The 22,400-nt window shown below is 37.7% G+C and overlaps 1 protein-coding gene across 2 annotated transcripts in view; it reads left to right on the forward strand.

The window, feature by feature from the left end:
• The window catches only part of LOC126375886 (uncharacterized), a 120,600-nt gene that overhangs the window by 19,431 nt on the left and 78,769 nt on the right, over window positions 1–22,400 (forward strand). Inside the window, exon 1 of one of the 2 annotated variants that reach the window (XM_050022967.1) lies at window positions 15,726–15,907. The exons of the other annotated variant lie outside the window; for it this stretch is intronic. Within the exon in view, the coding sequence (XP_049878924.1) occupies window positions 15,879–15,907 (29 nt within the window). The 5' untranslated portion in view covers window positions 15,726–15,878. Of the gene's footprint in view, window positions 1–15,725; window positions 15,908–22,400 lie in introns of those variants that run through there. 2 annotated transcript variants of the gene reach the window in all.

Raw genomic sequence — 22,400 nt, forward strand, 5'->3', positions numbered from 1 at the left:
GGCAGTGGTTTCCCTCTTGTCTTCTGCCCCGCGCAGTATGTACTCTGTCTGACGCGATTGGGATGGCGCCCAGAGTAGTTTATTTCATTTCTTTTTTTTTGACAAAGGACAGTCTCACAAAATGATTTCGACAATGTAACCAACGGGAATCCGACCCGGACCTGATGACAACTCCTAAGTCGCGTTAAAAAATACGGTCTTCGCTATGTGACTAACTAAATATGATTTGATACAGCCCAAGCAATCTACGGACAGTCTTGTTATTAATTTATTCATAGTTGTTCACTATTTGCGCCGTGGCCTTTTAAGGCATTCGCAAAATGGCTACCGAGTGGTTTTACGTCACAAACCGACGAAAATATTTATAAGAATCTCATGTTGGGAAAGCCGTGGTAGCTCAGTTAGCAGAACGCTTACCTCTCACTTTAAGGTCGCAGGTTCACAGGCACAGGCCTAATCCAATGATTGTAGAATTTGTTTTCAAATTCATCTTTGGATCATAAATGATTATCACGTGCTCAGCGGTGAAGGAAAGCATCATGAGGAAACCCACATTCCTGAGAAATGTATTTTCGGAGGTATGTAAGCTAACCTGTATTGGGCTGGTTTTCCCTTCGCGGGTTGGAAGGTTAGACAGGCAGTCGCTTCTGAAAAAAAAACTGTCCAATCTACAGGTTAGGTAAGCGTACCGTGTGAAAAACGGGATGATGCTAGGGAGATGATGATGTTGGGAATTCAAAAAGACAAAAATCCAGGGATAAATTAATGAAACCCCCCTGAATTTCATAATTTATATTTGACCTAGGAAACTACTCTTCCATTTGTTTCAATTCTGAGACAGTTCTCTTCCTTCCTTCTTTCATTCATCAATCGTTTCATACACGCACGCCGGTTTATAGTACATCGCAGTTAAGGACATCTCCAATTTGGTCGATGTACCTGCTTCTTTTTTTTATGATGTGACTTATTGTAGATTTGCCGCAGATGGCTTTAACTATTTGCCTGGAAAAATGGGGAGCGCTGAAGGCTCTCACCCAGTACAACGTTTAAGACAACAGGCCCGAGGGTGCCCAGTTGGGCGCGAACTATATTTGAAAGAATTAATCGACCCTAGTGGGTCGATAGCGATAAGCGCTGTAAGGGAAATAGTCGACCACACCGGCGGGGTCGGTATCGGGGTCCTGAAGTATTTGGTGTCGTGAGCTGATTGGCTGCCTCTATGGCTAGAGTAATCGGGTCGTCGGGATCGTATATTACGTCCTTCGCTACCTGCTTCATCAGTCGAAACAAAATATTGTGAAACAACATAAGTAAACATAGTATGATTTGAATCGTGACGAAATCGATTTGAGTTAAATTAAAAACATGAAGATGATACAAACAAGGTGTGCCTGATGACATAATGATGTCTAATGATGATCCCACTGCCAATCAGATGTAAACCTTATTAAATCATAACTATAGAGTAATGAATTCTATGGCAGACTCTCGAGTTGTGATTGAGATTATGTTTTTAATTTTTCCTTTAAGTTTTTGTATGAGGATATAACGTTGCGAAATGCCTTTTTGAAAAATCACATTTAATCTACTTCTATCATGTGGGTTGTGAGGTGGAGTATCAACCCCTGACATGGCTCATGTAACGACTACTCACTTACATCAATCAGTAAGTAGTAACCGGGACCAACGGCTTAACGTGCCTTCTGAAGGACGGATCATCTTACTTTCGGACGATCTATGGATCAGCCAGTAATGTCCTAACCAAACTAGGGACCACAAAGTGATTTTTGTGATACGTCTCCATCGGGAATCGAACCACGCGGGACCTCCGGATCCTGACCCCAGCGCTCAACCACTGGACCACGGAGGTCGTTAAAATGATTGATAATTTTTGTTTATACTATCGTGCATAGATACATACATACATACATAAACTCACGCCCGTAATCCCAAATGGGGTGGGCAGAGCCACAAGTAATCAAAGACAACTTGCAGCCACTGTTGATACGAAGTCCTAAGATGGATATGATGAACCTTATGGTGATAAGGGATCAGCCTATCGCCCATAACATTAGTCCATCATGTTAGAGGACGCAATCCCTCTGTCGGTTTTTACGACATGCCTGGGAAGACAAGCAGCTGAACGTGTTCTATGTTTTTTATTTGCTCCCAGAACAGCATAGAAGCAAAAGATATTCTAAGATGATAGTACTTAGTTAGATATCTGGTGAATTTAATGAGTGATTTATTCGATAAAAGCTTTAATAACCTATGAGTTACGCTTCATAATCGCTCGATTTAGGTGCCAAGGCGAACTGGTGATCCATTTTTATAGACCGCTTTGGTATTGCTGTATGGACAACACAACGGGTTTTTAGCTATAAAAGCAATGTCAAATTCATTATTGATAAGGAATTTTGATAAGTACAATGTAGGTACCTGCCTAAATGGGCCGTGTGGTTCAAGATAAATCCATATTCAATAAATTAATACAATTCGAATCCTAAACATATTAAATTGTAGTTAAATATTACAAAAAGTCAAATAACCTAACTTAAAATTACTTAACCTAGAACCCACTCTGTGTCAAACTCGGCCTAAAAGTGCCCATGACACTAGCAGCGTTACCGCGCTGGATTGCCACGGACAACCTCTGAGCCAAGTAAGACCCGGAGCGGGAAAGATAAATTATAAAATTCAAAAAAATAAAAAAATATAAAATTAATAAATATTTTGAATTTGAATTTGAATTTGAAAATTATGAGTACTAAATAAAGACGATATAAAATTGACGAAGTACAATGTTATGTGACGCCCTGCAGGCTTAGCATACTACGTAAAGCGCAAGATAAACTAAGGTCGGACGGGTAGTCGACAGAATTAAAAAACCCTCCCAAAATTTTATATTGGCCAATAGGCCAAAACGTCTCTACAACAACAACTTAATTCTATCGAGTAATAACCCGACAAGTAAGTTGACAGCACACGTCATACAGGTTACATATCAGCGAGATGCCTATTTTATTCGCCCGGATTATTCATTCATTTTAAAATTAACAATTGTCAATCATCCGTCCCTTTCCTTTTCAGGGCATAAGAAAATGACGGGTATAACTTAAAATAAAATAAGGAGGCTGGAATCGGGGCCATTAAGTGCAAGAAAGAACTAGTTTTAGTCTTGTCAAAGTTGGTGTTTGCTCGAATAGGCACCTTCATGAAATAGTAGATATAACTACCTACTATTCTTGTGTTTGGGAGTGACTGGTTTTTAAAACGGTCTTATAGTACGGTCACGAGCATTAATATGTATGCACTTTGGTACCATGTCACATTAACTTTTTTGACAAATTGAACTATAAGTCTCACTAAATGTCAAATATGTTAGTGCGGCAGAGTCCTAAAGTGGGTACATTATATCGCTCATGACTGTACAAGCGTCTAGCGAAGTCATAAGAAATGAGAAAGAAGAGATGTCCTTCTTATGGAAATGTACGGTCACAAGTACTAATATTTAAACACTTTGATACCATGTCACATTAACTTTTTGACAAATTAAACCATAAGTCTCATTAAATGTCAAATATGATAGTACGACAGGGTTCTAAAGTGGGTACATGATATTGCTCATGACTGTATATCCTATTTTATCTCATGTCGCGCTTTGCTGAGGTTCGCGTCCAACTAGGAACCCCTGAGTCTGTTGTTTTAATATTTTGTACAGAGTGAGAGCCCTCAGCGCTTCCCATTTGGCCAGCCAAGTAGTTAATGCCATCTCATCATCAGCCCATCAACGTCCCCACTGCTGGGGCACGGGCCTTCCCTATGGATGGATAGGGAGATCGGGCCTTAAACCATCACGCGGGCCCAGTGCGGATTGATGGTTATTAACGACTACTGATGCAGCCGGGACCAACGGCTTAACGTGCCTTCCGAAGCACGGAGGAGCTCGAGATGAAAACATTTTTTTTTTGTGGTCACCCATCCATTGACCGGCCTTTGCGAAAGTTGCTTTACTTCAACAATCGCAGACCGAGGGCGTGTTTTTCTAATTTTCCATACATTAATCGCAATTTTTTTTTTCAGGTATGTTTGCTCTCCATCACATATAATGAATGAAATGTTATCGTCTGGTATGTACCTGGTTTATCATTACAAATATTCGGACATGACTGTCCTTTGAAGCATAGAACCGAGTAAGGCTACCTTACCAAACTCGCCACGCTTTTTCGAGACGATTGTAAAATGTTATTTTCTTCTTATCTTATCTAGCCTAAAGTGTCCCACTGCTGGGCAAAGGCCTCCCTTCGTTTCTTCCAGGCCTCACTATTAAAATAAAATAAAATTAAAGAAAGAAAAGAAAGAAACGTTTATTATAAAGGGACACCACAGTAACAAATATAAAACAAATAACAAATATATACTTAATATAAAACACGGAGTAACACATAACTTACAATCAAAACACATAATAAAAACAACTTACACGAGAAATACAAATAATTGAGTGTATGGACTGGTCAACGATGGTGATGGTGTCCTTTATAAAAGGGCCTCACTCAGCATAAGCCGCGGCGCGAGCCACGACGCTGGTATTCTGTGGACCCTGAAATTAATGAATGGAATGTTATTTTATAGAAATATAATCAATAATTGTACTGAACTGCTCGTTCTGTTTAATAATGGCCCCGATTCATGCAGACACCTCCTAATTTTATTTTAAGTTATACCTGTCATTTTCTTATCCGCCGAAAATGAAAGGGTCGGATGATTGACAACAGTTAATTTTAAAATGAATGGATAACCCGGACGAATAAATTAGACAGCTCGCTGGTATGCAACCCGTTTAACGCGTGATGTCAACTTAATTCTGTCGGGTTATGGGCCAATTTATAAATTTGGGTGGGTTTTTACAATTCCTGCTTAAAATTGACGTGTGTTCCATAGATTTTATGCCTGTCGATTACCCGTCCTTTTTCTTTTGGGCGGTTAAGAAAATGACAGGTATAACCTAAAATAAAATTAGATGGTGTCTACAGGAATTAGCACCAGTATGTATGTAAAATTCACAACAAGATAACTTTCACTGTACAAAGCATTGGTTTATACAAAGTAAATGGACACCAATAATGTCAGCTATTCAAATTAGGTAGGTACTATGCAACGTATTGCATGCTGGTGCAACGAAACGCATCAACTGCATACAAATAGGCTATTAATTACTAAGTTTTAATTAGTTATAAGTACATACGATGCTTGTTGGCGACTGGCGCTTGTTGGTCGAAAACGATAAACAAAATTATTAATTAATTATCTTGTAATGAATCGAGAGATTGACTCATTCCAGTCATTTATTATTATTTATTTATTAAGGTAAATTAGTGAAAAACATCACCCTTACAGGAGACTATCCTAAGTCGGCGATACTATCTTACTGAATAAAATAATGCAAACTGCAAAAAACATCACAAACAATAAAAATATAACAAACCAATAACCCAATATTAATCTAAAAAATAAATAAATAACAATTAAAACATCAAATATAAAAATATATAATATATAATAAAAATCATTATCTTTTATCTTTAACATTTACACCTTACTTAAATAAAATACGTGGTGTTCCCTATAAAGCGACGATATCCATGGCAGATTATCTCTTTAGGTCTATTATCTTATTTATGAAGTTTAATAAGGAAAAAAATATTTCTAAATATAAATAAGCAAAAATAATTATAAAAATATTACAATTTGTCAAATAATCAGAAACATACGTAACTTCGTGTCTTTAAGAATATCATAAGTTCATTATTTTATTATTAATATTATTTTATTACAAAATAAATTTAAATAAATCTAAATTACAATTAAAACTACACTGAAAATTACTATAAATAAAATTTAATATGGTAGGTACTACATAATAAATAAAAATAATAAATCAAATTATGAATATTCCTATAAATTCTAAAACCAACATTGGCGTACAATTTGATAAATAAGTAGATACGGAAGCAAAAACTATTTAGCTACACATGACATCGTTAACGATTAAATTCGATTCGATCGATCCAAAAATCGTTGCCAAGGGCGTGTCTGTTTCCCATGAAGGCACAGATTAAATATAATAGTGCACAATGAAAAGCACAATCGAGAAGTTTTCCGAGTCACCGCGCTTCCGGCCAGCCCTTTACAAATGTTAAATCGATTTGTTTGATTGTGACGTTCACTTTGGTTTGTCATTTTGCATAGGTACTTCTTCACAAAATCCATATTGGCCTGTTGACTTGGGTGGTTACATTATTGGCCCAACAACTTGCCTATGTATCTATGTAGGTTTACAACTCTGACACGAGAGCTGATGAGATTGGTAATCCACTTTACAACCCACACGACAGAAGAAGCAGATGGCGCTTGTTAATAAGACCATGTAGAATAAGAAATAAAGTTCAAATAGTGGAATAAGAAATTAAAATACGCGTTTCTGAGATTCAAGGACCAGTTTTTTAATTTCTTAACACTAGGTATGCGGACCCTGTGTTATGTCCAAGGATTCAGAAGAGGCAGTAAGCTCTGCCTACCCCAATAGGGTATGTGCGCGAGTCCTCATCTCCCTAGGATTGTCCCGTTTTTCACAGGGTCCGCTTACCTAACCAGGTTGCCAGGTTCGGTTTTTTACAGAAGCGACTGCCTGTCTGACCTGCCAACCCGCGAAGGGAAAACCAGCCTAATACAGGTTAGGTCACATACCTTCGAAAATGCATTTCTCGGGATTGTGGGTTTCCTCACGATGTTTTCTTTCACCGCTGAGCACGTGACAATAATTTATGATCCAAACGTGAATTCGAAAACAAATTCGACAATCACTGGTTTTATCATTGGATTCGAACCTGCGACCTCAAAGTGAGAGGCAAGCGTTCTGCAACTGAGTATGTGCGCGAGTATTTATGTAAGTATATTGACTATCACGCGAGATGTTTACATCTCCCTCTGATAATCTCTCATCTCTGTGTGGTTTACCACACAGGGCCTCGCAAATTGGACATCATTAAAGATACCAATACAAATTGAATACACGCTTAATATAAGACCTATTGTGGTATTTCTAATACTTAGCGTCAATTGCAAGTATTTTGCTATCAAATATAACTTAGGTGCGATCGACCAATCATGATCGTCGTAGGTGACGACATCGGAGTTCGCGATTGGTCAACCGCACATTTGATGTCTTCGAAATGTCAAGTCAAATTACCTTTCCACATTCGCAGGCCAGTAATGGAGACATAGGTAAAGACTTTATTTGTAAAATGGTTTGGGTAACGAGTTGCTGATGCGTTCATAATATATCAATATGACCAACATGTATACATAACACGTACTTACTACAAGTTGCCAAAATTAGAAATAGAGTTGTCACAATCTTATTCATGATTCTAACCTAAGGCTTAAGTTACTAGAGTTTTCAACCACAAGTTGCCAAAATTAGAAATATTAATAAACTACACAACCCACTAGACTAACTGAGACTTGACTGTAGACTTGGCTTACTTAAGTTACAATTCTATTTTAACCGACTTCAAAAAAAGAAGGATGTTCTCAATTCGTCGGTATCTATTTTTATGTATGTTCTCCGATTACTCGAAGACAACTGGACGGATTTGGAAAATTATTATTTTTTATTTAGAAACAATTTTCAGAAAAGAATATTTTTTTAAGTTTTTTGACACTTAAACTAATTTCAATATTTACAGCAATCAATTACTTATTTTTGGAGTTGGCGCCAGCTCAACTATTAATTACTCCGGAACTGACTCCAAAAATAATTTATTTACTTATTGAAATTAGTTTTAGTGTTAAAATATTGCATAAATAAAAAATAAATTTTCTTTTCTGAAAATTGTTGCAGATATTAAATTTAGGTAACATTTGTGTTTTGTTGTATCATATTATGTAAATACTTATAAAAATTATTTTCCACTTTTTAGTTTCTGTGTGTTTTTCTAATGCGCTTTATTGTGTTTGTTTTGTAGTTAAAGATTTTTTAGGTGGTATTTTGTATTTAAAAAGCGTAAATTTTCGACGTAACGTATTTTTGATTTGCTGCATATTATTATATCTGAACACGTCGACACACCGGCGGGGTATCGGGGTCCTGAAGTGTCTCAGCTATACATACATAAACTCACGCCCGTTATCCCTAATGGGGTGGGCAGAGCCACAAGTAATCAAAGACAACTTGCAGCCACTGTTGATACGATGTCTTAAGCTGGATATGATGAACCTTATGGTGATAAGGGATCAGCCTATCGCCCATAACATTAGTCCATCATGTCTCAGCTATACATTGTCGAATTAGTAAGAAACGAAAAACGAATGAAATACATTCAGCCAATCTTGAAAAATCACTTGAAATAATGTTCAACAACATTATGTTTTTATAAGCGAACTAGCGACCCGCCCCGGCTTCGCTCGGGTGCAATGCTGAGGAAAAAATAAAATTATTTACGACATCAAATTAAAAACCTCAAAAATAACAGTATTTCTCCACTATTTAATGGATGTTATTATACATATAAACCTTCCTCTTGAATCACTCTATCTATAAAAAAAAAACCGCATCAAAATCCGTTGTGTAGTTTTATAGATTTAAGCGTACATAGGGATATAGGGACAGAAAAAGCGACTTTGTTTTATACTATGTAAGTAGTGATTTTAGTCTCGGATTCTACGTCTAAATAACAGCTTAGCTACTCAACAGTATTAGTTAATCAGTCATCACAACACTGTCTTGTATCACCACCACCCAATTGCTCAAAACATGGGCGTCACCCATCAGTCTTCAATCCTCATGTACTGGTAAATCCATGTTGCTGTCTCTAGTCTGAGGTGTGCAGAGAAAGTGGGTTGAGGTGTCGTTGAAGTGCTGGGGCGTTGTCTGGTGTTGCATTAATAACTGGCTGGATTGACAACTAGATTTTAGGAGCAGGCTCTGTGGTCCATGGTGGTGGTAGGCACTGTGGTCCTGGTACAGTCATGAGCAATATAATGTACCCACTTTAGGACTCTGTCGCACTAACATATTTGACATTTAGTGAGACTTACAGTTCAATTTGTCAAAAAAGTTAATGTGACGTGGTACCAAAGTGTACACATATTAATGCTCGTGACCGTACACCGGCAAGCGAAGCTTTTGTGAAGCAAACAAACGGGGAGCGCCGCGCCGGTTCCAGGCTTGCACCAATGAGTTATTAATTTATGTTCATTAACGGCCTCCGTGGTCCAGTGGTTGAGCGTTGGGCTCACGATCCGGGGAACCCGGGTTCAAATCCCGGTGGGGACATATCACAAAAAATACTTTGTGATCCCTAGTTTGGTTAGTACATTACAGGCTGATCACCTGTTTGTCCGAAAGTAAGACGATCCGTGCTTCCTAAGGCACGTTAAGCCGTTGGTCCCGGTTACTACTTACTGATGTAAGTACGTAGTCGTTACATGAGTCATGTCAGGGGTCTTTAGCGGCTCAATAGTAGCCCTCACAAGGGTTGATAAAGTTGGTAATCCACCTGACAAACCACACGATAGAACATGATTTACGTTAAGAGCAGTTTTCAATTAACACAGTCGGCTCGACCATTTCACACGGTGATACTTCTCACCACCACACCGCTGAGCACCTGATAAATGATTATCACGTGCTCAGTGGTGAAGGAAAACATCGTGAGGAAACTTACATACTAGAGAAATGCATTTTCGGAGATATGTGACCTAACCTGTATTGGGCTGTTTTCCCTTCGCGGGTTAGAAGATCAGACAGGCAGTCGCTTCTGTAAAAAACCGGACCTGTCAAATCTTCAGGTTAGGTAAGCGGACCCTGGGAAAAACGGGATAATTCTAGGGAGATGATGATCACGTTGGTGTAACAGAAAGCTCGGTGAAGTGTGGGTACTTAGTTCATCTCGATGTATTGGTGATGCCTTATGTATGTTAACTTTCATTTGAATTCATGATACAAGCACGATTTTTGCGTTATCTAAATAGTTAATAACATTTGCGTGTAGATAACACCTGAAATTATGAACGTACAAAAACTGCTTGGTGAGAATCAAGACGTCAAAGTAGACTAACCAGACTACAGACAGACCTAAGCGGTCGGGCAGCGATTAAACAATTATTTGTTTTTTATAGACACAGACTAGAAAGTGAAATAGACTGGTAGGCATTAAAAAAAAAAGAATATCCGTTTCTTGCCTTTTCTACGGGGTACATCCATCGCAAGATGAACTCCTATTCCTATCCGCTTCTATTCTTCTTTTTCTATTCTTCTTCTTTTCTTTCTTGAGTCCTATTCTTCTCTCGTGTGGGTTGAGAGGTGGATTACCAAACTCATCAACTCTTTGTCAGGGCCGCCAAAGGCCCATAACGTGACTCATGTAACGACTACTCTCGTTCCCTCTACTACTCTACCCGCCTCCCTCTAACTCTACCTCTGTTACCTCTGTTCCACTCTTAGTCCCCTAAGAACGAGACATAGAGGGATGAGGGATAAGAATACGAGTCCATCATTACGTCGTGTTATTTTCAGTATCTATCATCGTGTGGGCTGTGAGGTGGAGTACCAACCTCATCCACCCTGGTGTCAGGGTTATTATTGAACCATCATTCCGCACTGACCGCGTGATGGTTTAAGGCCCGATCTCCCTATCCATCCATAGGGAAGGCCCGTGCCCCAGCAGTGGGGACGTTAATGGGCTGGTGATGATGAGGGACTTTCCAGGCTACGTTCATCAAAAAGAATATAGATGGCGCTGTACAGCTTAAACGTGACAATTACGAAACCACGTGATATCAATCATCTATATAATCCAAACATGAATTCTCACTACCATAACAACTTCAGAATTAGGTTACAAAGCCAACTCAAAAATTAACTTAGATCAACATTTGTCTCGTTCCGCCTCGTTACTCGCCACGCATGGAAGAGCAGGACAGCATATAATAATAGAGCATTTTCTTTACGTAAGCCTCATAAATCATACGATGACGTAACAGGAGAAAGCGAGACAAAAAACTGACGAGAGATTGAACAGGTGGGAATTGATGGGATCTCCATAAAATAGGTAGAGAGTTATGTTGACTATGCGAATGTGAGATTCAAGTTGAAAGGTGTCACACTAGACAATGGCTTTGTTTACTTAGGTACATAACTGCATGTATTGATGTATATTATGTTAGCTTGCATGCATAAATCTTGCTAGGGCAAATAGCCAGAGAATGTCAGAAAGTTGCAGTCAATTTTAATAGGCATGTCTTAATACCTATCCAATCCACGTTCATCATTGGCTACAGCATCTGTATGTATAGTAGATGAATGTTGCAGCACTTTTAAGTCTACGGGTTCCCTCATCGCCGTCGATGACTATAGAGCCATACAACGTGTTATATAGAGTGTGAGAACTGCAAGGTAGGACCCCCATTTTATTTTTTTGACGTGTTTTTTTGTAGATTTGCCGCAGATGGCATTAACTACTTGGCCGGACAAATGGGGAGCGCTGAAGGCTCTCACCCGGTACAACGTTTAAGACAACAGACCTGGGTGCCCAGTTGGGCTCGGCTCAGGGCGCCGTCTGAGAGGAAAAAATATTTGAAAGAATTTATCGACCCTAGGGGGTCGATAGCGATAAGCGCTGAATGAGGGAAATCGTCGACCACGCCGGCGGGGTCGGTATCGGGGTCCTGAATTGTTTGGTGTCGCGAGCTGATTGGCTGCCTCTATGGCTAGAGTAATCGGGTCCTCGGAATCGTATATTACGTCCTTTGAGGACCCCCATACCACCCCGGCGTGGTCAAAGATTTCCCTCATTCAGCGCCTACCGCTATCGTCCCACTAAGGTCGATTAATTATTTCAAAAATAATCCTCTCAGATGTCGCCCTGAGGTGAGGTTCGCGGCTAACTGGGCACTGTTAGGGTTGGGGTGTAAGATTCCTAATGGCTGTGAGGGCTGGTTATCTGAGGCTAAGGCTGAGATGAAAACGTCCAGAGAATGCAAAACTCACTGAATTTAATTAAAATTCGTACAAAAAATATGTTTACATTACAGTAGTTAAATGGAGAGCAAGAACGGAAGTGAAGAGACAAAATGTTGACACAGTAATGAAAATATGATATTGCTGCATGAGCAATAAGGCCGCCTGTTGTGCTTTTCTGTATATGTTGTCCTCTGTATTTTGTGTCTGTTATTGTGCTCAATAAAGTATTTTATCTATCTACGAATTTAATGTTGGGGTTGCCAATAGGCACTCTCAGGCCTGTTGTGTTAATTTTTGTACAGGGTGAGAGCCCTCAGCGCTCTCCATTTGTCCGGCCAAGCAGTTAATGCCATTTGTGGCAAATCTACAATAAGTCACGTCAAAAAAAGGATGCAAGTCAAACAAACAAGTTCTAAACTGATGATCTATGTTATTATCTTTGGGCTATCTCAGAATGGTTCTAGTAATCTTGGGATGTTCAGTGAAATCTAAATTTAGGACCTGTATGATTGAGAAACCATTAGGATTCATGATTAGGTCGGTCCTCAAATAATTTTGCGCCTAATTACCCCTGCTTCCAATACAACACTTGTAAAATCAAAGTTCTGCCTCATCCAATCAAGATAATTACTGGTTTATTTCTAGACATGTTGAACACAGTTTTCTGTGCACTCAGGCGCATCCATTGCAATTTGGAGACTTGCGTGTTTAAACGTAACTTAGTGCCATGCAAACATTAAAAAAAAAGGTAAAAGAAACTTATATGCGTTTTTAGGTCTATTGTTTCTTAGATAAGTATATAATTAAGATGATGGAATATTCTTTAGAAGTCTTCCGGAATACTTTCATTATCGTAATATTAACGATCGCATCAGCAAAATCCTTGATGGCTGAGTTCAGGGAAGGCGTGGCTGACATCGTAGTATCACGGCTTCAAACCACTGAATTCGATTTTATTAGTTTGAATTCATGTTTGGATCATAGTTAATTGATATCAGGATTTGTTCCCAGTAATGGCAATGTAGAATAGAATACAAATTGTTTATTATAAAAGAACGCCACACACAAAAAGAAAACAATAACATCATTTAAAATTTTCACAAGACAACTACAAAGAAGCAAAACGGATGTTCGTCGAAATGATCATAAGGTGGTGGTGGACGTCTTGAGATAAAACCTCGTCCTCCGCCTCTGAATAGTACTGACAGTTACTGCTGCCCTCTGTCAGGTTCCAGGTTCAGTCCCTGTGACTTGCCCCTTCAGTCCTGCATTGCCGTACCGATGGCTCCCATCATCGCCTCTACACATCTATAACACTATCCTTCCTATTACGCGCTTCATCATCCCCCTTTTCCCAGTAGTCTTACCGAGTAGTCTTACCAGTTGAACTACTGGGAATTTCCTTCCCAACAGACTTACTGAATAGGGGATTTCATCTACGAGATTTCAAAAAAAAAAAACATCACGTTACACTTTCTATAGCTTTGAAGAATTTTTAACTTTAAAATTTACCGCTTAGTACTTAAGTACCATTATTGTATTATTATATTTTCCATATGACATGTAATATAACTATTACGAAATAAATGAATATGAATATGAATATGAACATGATACTAACTACTAAGCGGATGCTCGATAATTTGACAAATTTTCGCAAAACCATCCAAGCGAGTCCGTCTCCAGTTTGGCGACGTGCGTGCGCGCAGGTAACATTGTTACTACTTTACACGGTAGCAACGCGACTTTTTTTTGGGAACTCCGTAATAGACAGGTACTTTTTAGCTGTACAGTAATGGTTGATTGGATAATGATTGTTCACAAATACATTTATGTATGAGCTATCAATACACGTCTCATAATCTGGACACTTTTTATCAATCGGAGAGGAGGATATTATGTATTGTATACCACACACCGGACACAACACATTCATACACAATACCTCACACCAAAGTTCATGATTTAAATTAGTGGAAATTCATAAATAAGTTAATTTGATTTTTTTCTTTTGCCCATTTGTGGGTCAAGCTAAGATCATAAGACCATGCTGCCTAGTCTTCAGTATAAATAAGTTAAATAGAAAAAAAGAAAACTTTTTTGTCAGTTTTCGATCTGTCTTTATTTAGTCATCAGAATTTCAATTTATCTTTGACCTAGGAAACTACCCAATTACGTTGAATAAATTCTGATTTCCGTATGGACGCCTAGGCCTTTTTCTACTCTCTTCAGGCTATCTTGTTTTCATGTATAGTATTCCAGTAATTTTAATACTTTTTTACTGTCTCGATAAACAAAAACTTGATACTATGTAACATTATGTGCACATCAACAGAGTAATTTAACTCTCGTTATAACGCATGCAAAGTTACGTAAAAGGGTTCGAAAGTAAAATTTGATTACAGGTTTAACATGCTATTTTGATGGTTTACTATCGTATATTTACCTATATTAAGGAAATATAAAAAGATGGTATACTCAATACTCAATTGTTTATTGCATTCCATGTAGTACAATTCCATGAAGATATTACCAGTGACATAAATGTGGGATATAGAAATAACACGGGATATTTTAAATATCTTTACCCCTTACATTTTACCAAAATCCTCTAACCCGACCGACATCGTACCATAGACTCGCCTTTCTTACTTTTTAAAACTGCCTTACGTCCATCTTTTATACCATAAACAATCAAATTCCCATTCATTATCCTTCCATAGTATTCTCACTTTTCTACATAAATTTACGTAAAGATAATGCTATAGGTACGGTCACGAGTAATATGTATATACTTTGAAACCATGTCACGTTAACTTTTTTGACAAATTTAACCATAAGCCTTATTAAATGTCAAATATGATAGTGCGACAGGGTTCTAAAGCGGGTACATGATTTTACTCATGATTGTACTTACTTTTAAATAAGTAATTCATGTCTTTACTTAGCCCTAGTGTTACGTGAACAATGATGTTCCGTTCGCGGAAATGTTACCGTTTTGGGAACGTTCCTCGCAGTAAAAACGCGCAAAATTTACGTGAAAAGAGCTTTATTACCTAACCTTTAGCACATATCACCTATAATGAAGTATTTCTTTCAGCCTGCGGATTAGTTACAGGGGACCCATTTTATGGTTTTTTGTGTAGTATTGGACGCAGCGCCATCTCGGATTGTTCAATATAAGGTCCGGGACTATCGACTCGCTATCTTTGTACATGAAAGAACAATATAAGAAAAAAAAAGCAGCCAGTATCCTATTAAAGAGTTTTTACATCAGGAACATTCTCACTTTGGTTACATTCCTGGGACGGCGCTTCACTGTACGGTCACGATCATTAATATGTATACACTTTGGTACCATGTCACATTAACTTTTTTGACAAATTGAACTGTAAGTCTCACTAAATGTCAAATATGTTAGTGCGACGGAGTCCTAAAGTGGGTACATTATATTGCTCATGACTGTACGTGAACATTCAAAATTCGAACTAAAAATTAACAATAGGCTAATAACCTCCTGTAACTGACGAAATCATATTTACATCAGACCTTAAAATGTTAAAAACAAAAGCCATACACTGCGTAGAAACTACGTAGATGATATTCACATCTGATCAAATATTGATATTTTCATTTTACAGCGTAGATGTAGGTACATAGTATAATTTTCTTCAGTCTTCAGTACCGTGAGCGACTCATAAGTAGTGTGAAATAATGTTATTTTAAAAATAATTCGAGTTATTTCTTATTAATAATTTTATTTCAATTTCACTAAATCTTTGATTTGAGAGAGGATTACAGTTGAAGTGTGTTTTTTTATGGTGCTGTCAAATTGAGGGTATTCTTCAATATGGGATTAAGGTGCAGTTCTAAATCGAGGTAGGTAGGTTATATATGTTTTTTCCGTTAAAAATATGATCTGAAGCAACATTATCTTCTGTTTCGTTCGACTGTATGTATCCGAAAGGTTATGTCCTTATTCTGTAATAGTTTCATTATACCTGCTTGTATCTTAGGCATACCTGAATCCACACACATTACACTTGCTGGCGTTTCGGGCTAGTTTTTTTTAAAGAACATCTAGGGCCCTGTGCCGAGGTTTTTCTTGCAGCTTCTTTTCCCCGGCTATACAGGTTGTGAGAAGCTGCAGTAGTTTTAGGCGGATGAGACGTTCATTATGTAAAAATTGACGATTCAAAGTATGTTACCTACTGAATAAAGATATTTTTGAATAATGGCCTGTAAGCCGCTAGATTTTTTTAATAAGTAAAACAATACCTAATAATACCTAGTTAAGGTTCTTTTATAACTATTTTCTTTTATTTGGTGCAATAAAGTATATTTGTATTCGTATAACTAAATAGAACACATCGGACACTCCAAGTATATCGATTTTGTGTTCGAATTCATGTTTGGATCATAAATGATTATCACGTGCGCAGCCGTGAATGAAAACATCGTAAAGGAACCCATATTCCCGAGAATAGCCTTTTTGAAGGTATGTGACCTAACCTGTATTGGGCTGGTTTTCCCTTCGCGGGTTGGAAGGTCAGACAGGCAGACACTTCTGTAGAAAACCGGACCTGTCAAATCTTCAAGTTAGGTTGGCGGAAAATATCCGAAAACTGTCAAGTAGTTTATTGGGATATAGGTCGTGTAATTGTGTTAATAAAGTTAGTTATAGAATGAAATATGGCTCACCGGAATAAGGAGGCGAGTTAATGGTCGCAACAAAATGTTTACACCGTCTGACCGCATTCCGGGCAAATGTCCGTTCAGTCCCTTTTACCGAGTACATTTTCATTGCTATCTATCCAGCCGTGGTAGCCCAGTCGGAAGAACTCTTGGCTCTCACTATAAGGTCGCAGGTTCAAATCTACGTTTTTGTTGAAGAAAATCAAATCAGGAAGCCTAAGCTCTAAGTTTTTAAAGATTCCCCACAATACCTACAGTATCCGTTTTTTTAATAGACTACAATCCACCACAGCGCTTCAGCGCTCCTCATTTTTGTGCGGCTAAGTAGTTGATGCCATTTGCGGCAAATTAACAATCATCATCATCATCAATTTAAGAGCCACGCTCTTGTCGGTGTAGCATTTTCCATTCCAGTCTATCGAAGGCCAATTCCTTGACTTCCCTATAAGACACGACGTTAACCTTTTCTTTAATCAGTTCCATGTATGCTCTTCTTGGTCTTACCCTTCCTCTCTTTCCTTCTAGCTTTCCTTCTATGATGTTTTTAATAAATTCGTCGCGTCTTATTAGGTGTCCAATCATCTTGCCTCTTCTGTCCTCAATAATTCTCAGTAATTAAATTAACAATAAGTCACATACAGGGTGTTAGTGACATCGTAACGAAAACTTTGAGGGGTGGTTCAGGCCATGATTCTGAGTTGATATCAAGTAGAAATTTCCGTCGCAAAAGTATGGATTGGAAAATAATTAAAAAGAAAAGAAAAATTTTCATGAATTTTTTGACACGAAATTCCACTTGATATCAACTCAGAATCATGGTCTGAACCATCCCCCTCAGTATTCGTTACGGTGTCACTAACACCCATACCTACTTATATGGCTACCGTATGTACTTGTACGGGGTGTAAGTGTCATCGTAACGAATACTGAGAGGGATGATTCGTCTGAATATTCTGAGTTAATATCAAGTGGAATTTTCCATCGCAAAAGTATAGAATTGAAAATAATTTAAAAAAACTAAAATAAAATCATGAATTTTGCGACGGAAAATTCCACTTGATTTTAACTCAGAATCATGGTCTGAATCAACCCCCTCAGTATTCGTTACGATGTCACTAACACCCAGTATAAAAATAAATAAAAAGTACAACATCCATACCACAGCAGCCACTGACATTGTCCCATAGGGTATCAAGCTCGTATAATTAGAGTGTCTAATGAGCGGTAATTACAATTGTTATCGTATATCGGGGTGTTATCGCGAGACGTCGCCGTATTGTCTCCAGCTCCCACGGAGAAAGCCGGCGTTCGAGGAACATCAGGTAAGGCGTGTTCAGAATGGGCAGGTTTGCAGAAATTAAGATCACACAAACATTACGAGCAATAAACATTGTGAGCAATATCATGTACTCACTATTAGAACCCTGTCGCAATAACATACTTGACATTTAGTGAGACTTACATTTCTTTTCACTACATAGTATAACACAAGTCGCTTTTTCTGTCCCTATATCCCTATGTACATTCATGAGCAATATCATGTACCCACTTTAGAACCCTGTCGCACTGTCATATTTGACATTTAATGAGGCTTATGGTTTAATTTGTCAGAAAAGCTAATGTGACATGGTTGCAAAGTGTATTAGTACTCGTGACTGTACGCTTATATACATATTTAAAAAAAACTACGCAACGAATTTTGTTGCGGTTTTTTTTTTAATTGATAGAGTGATTCAAAAGGAAGGTTTATATGTATAATAACATTCATTAAATAGTGGAGAAATACTGTTATTTTTGAGGTTTCTAATGTGATGTCGTAAATAATTTCATTTTTTCCTCAGCAGCGAACGAAGCCGGGGCGGGTTGCTAGTTATCAATAAAGTTAATGTGACATAAAACCAATGATGGTATTAAAAGTATTATACATAAATTTAGGTCGGTTTTCCCTACTAGGGTGGCTAGACACATAAGTAATCAAGACCGAAGAATAGGCTAGTTTCCAACTAACTAATAATTTTAATAAAATAAAAATATAATAATAATAATATTTAATAATAATAAAATAATTATTTTGAATTTTTATTTTGAACTAGTCAAACAGTTACTTTTTACTAAACGTCAAAACACGAAATTACTATTGAATTTGAATGAAAAAGCACACTGTGACTGACGTCATAAAAAAACGTAATAAAATGTCAGACTTATTATTACGTTTTACTTGGTTAAAATTCATAAATAAGTTAAATAGAAAAAAGTAAATGTTGACGTTGTTGTAAGTGAATGTTGTTGTTGTAATGTTGTTGTTGTTGTTGTTGTTGGGAGTCCCATATCCTCATTTAAACGCGGTAAGAACCCGTTATTATGTGTTTTAATTAAAGTAAATGTTTTTCGTTAGTTTTAAATCTCTCTTTATACTAAATTCATAATTTAATTAATTAAGTTTTTATTTTTTTTAATTTCATAATTTATCTTGAACCTAGTCTTTCTCTCTATTTAAGAGCTGAGCTCTTGTCGGTGGAGTAATCGCCAACCTAGTACACGACCTAATTAATACTTATGAGGTAAATACTTTCATAAATATCTTCAGCACTTTCCTCTTTCGCTATTAGTGTGAGAGTGATAATAATATGATAAATGAAATGTCACTATATCTCTCTAATAATTAGAATAGAAAACATTATAAGTAGACATAAAATATGCTATAGAATAATTTCTTGCCTTGCGAGTGTAGAAAAGTGAAGTCATGTTCGTTAATGAAAGAGATGATAAGGCGATATTAACATACCCTAATAAAGTAATTGTTATTGATCTATAACTACATAGAGACACTGTAAAGAGTTTATTATATTACCTTTTGTTGCTGGGGTATCGTTGAACATGTGTTGTTAGTTACTTCGATATCTACTTCTCACTTTATGAGAATAATACGAAATTGAAACTTTGCGCAAGAGTGATCAAATAAATCAATATTCTTTATTGCACATATATATATGAATGGGCCGGATACGTTTGTCGGATGCATCCGGAGCGGTGGGCACGAGTCGTTACTCACTGGATACCTCAGGGCGGGCATAGAAGTCGAGGAAGACCGCGTAAAAGATGGTGTGACTACCTAAATGCTTATCGGAAGGATTAGGCGGAGATCGCGCAAAGTCGAGAGGAGTGGAAAAATCAAGGGGAGGCCTCTGCCCAGCAGGGGGCGTCGTACGGCTGATGATGAAGATATACACGAAACATTATAAACCATACATAGGAAAGATTAGACCCCGACACCAGGGTTGGTAATTCACCTCACAACTCAGACGATAGAAGACGAAGAGAAGAAATTACATTTTACACGTTTTAATTCTTAATGTTCCGAATTAAAACAATTTCATAGTTAAGTTCGCCTTTGCACGTTTAAATATTTAAGTATGTGTAATTTCTTTGCGTGCAATAAATAAAAAATGAATATTTTTTTTAAGTCTATAAATAATAAGTAAGTCGGGGCGGAAGGCAAGAGGGAAACCACTGCCCTATTTTTTCCTAAAAAAGTAGCATGGATAATGCTGCACCGACAAGACCATGGCTCTTAAATTGATGACGATGATGAACAAATGCAGCACTTGTCATCAGGTTATGTCGTAAAATCCAACAGAGGGATTGTGTCCTTTCTAACATGATGGAGAATTGTTACGGGCTATTGTTACAAAAAAGGTTCATTATATCCATCTTAGGACTTAGTACCAAGAGTGGTTGCAAGTTGTCTTTGATTATTTGTGGCTCTGCTCTGTATGTAACGAATACAACTGCTGTGAACTCGGCCTTACGAAGCATCTCATGTGTTAGAAATGGCGACCAGTTTCCGCTATACAAAGCCATCGTTTCACAGACCACGTTGCCCTACTCAGGTTTATGCTCAAAACCTCTTTCACCTGCTCATATGCGGTATGCCCTTTTACGGTAATAGAAATACTTACTTAGCTAAACGATATTTCTTTAGGAAATTCTCGTGTTGAGAATCGGGAAGGTTCCCTCAATCAGCGATCAACGCTATCGACCCTCTAGTGTCGATTAATTTTTTAAATATTTTTCCTCTCAGACGACGCCCTTAGCCGAGGTTCGCGCCCAACTGGGCACCCTCAGGCCTGTTGTCTTAAACGTTGTACCGGGTGAGAGCCTTCAGCGCTCCCCATTTGTCCGGCCAAGTAGTCAATGCCATCTGCGGCAAACGCATTTTCGTAGGTATGTGACCTAACCTGTACTGGGCTGGTTCTCTCTTCGCGAAAGGTCAGACAGGCAGTCGCTTCTGTAAAAACCGGACCTGCCAAATCTTCAGGTTAGGTAAGCGGACCCATGATTATGAATGATTTAACCTATGAATAAAATAAAAAAAAAAAACACAAAATATAAAAATACATGGGTGCCGCAGTCCACCGAAAAAACGCCAGGTTTCAGCGATTATTTACCTACAGGGCAACACTGGTTTTTAACCTCCGTCCTTTATCGGAGAAACACAAGTACCATGGCAAAGATTAAAAAAAAAAGTTTAGTAATAATATTACTTTGAGAATGCATGTAAGTCTACTATATGTATACACTTTGGTACCATGTCACATCAACTTTTTTGACAAATTGAACTGTAAGTCTCACTAAAAGTCAAATATGTTAGTGCGACAGAGTCCTAAAGTGGGTACATTATATTGCTAATGACTGTACCTACCTAATGTGTCCTACTTTTTGTTCCAGGTAATTGTTCGATCATGATTGCGACAACGGGATGTGTGTGTTTGAATTTGAACAGCTCCACAAACACAAACAGTGAGTGTTGTCATCTTGTGGGCTGCACAGTGGGTTAACACTCATTTTGTCAGTCAATCGTGTGCTATCTGCGTAAAAGCTAGGTAATAAATGGCCCCGATTCCTACAGACACCTCCTAATTTTACTTTAAGTTAAACCTGCCATTTTCTTACCCGCCGAAAACGAAAGGGACGGATGATTAACAGCTCTTAATTTTAGCAAGAATGAGTAAATAAATGAATAACCCGGGCGAATCAAAAAGGTATCTCGTTGGTATGCAAACCCGTTGGTATGCAAACGTGTGATATCAACATAATTCTTTCGGGTTATTGGCCAATGTAAAATTTTTAGACGGTTGTTTTAGATTTGTGCTTAAAATTGACGTATGTTCCATATATTTCGATGTCGATTACCCGTCCCTTTCCTTTTCGGTGGTTAAGAAAATGACAAATATAACTTTAAATAAAATTAGATGGTGTTTACAGGAATTAGCACCAAATCTTTTTACATTAACTTTTGCGCCCTTTTTAACGTATGAATTCAAAAATTTTAGGTAAATATCTTCAGTCAAATGGCCAAGGTTGTGTTGCTTACATATTCGCAATTTAGCATTCTATTCCAACAAACATATACAGCGGAAGTCATTGACCTGTGCGTTACGTCACAAGGCAGTGGTTGCCTAGTCATGTATTTGTTTTATTTATTTATGATTATATAAAGCGGCTATGTGCGATTTTAATTAGTGAAACAAGGTTTTATACGATTGTCTAGAAAGGCAAAGGAATTTATTTCGATACAGCCATGTTAATAAGTAGGTAGGTACCTACCTGCTTACATTTGTAACTTCTTTTATACATTTTATTGGAGACTGCTTTTATCTCTGTAGTATTACGTAAT

The sequence above is a fragment of the Pectinophora gossypiella genome, chromosome 20 (assembly GCF_024362695.1).
Source record: "Pectinophora gossypiella chromosome 20, ilPecGoss1.1, whole genome shotgun sequence".
Lineage (NCBI taxonomy): Eukaryota > Metazoa > Arthropoda > Insecta > Lepidoptera > Gelechiidae > Pectinophora > Pectinophora gossypiella.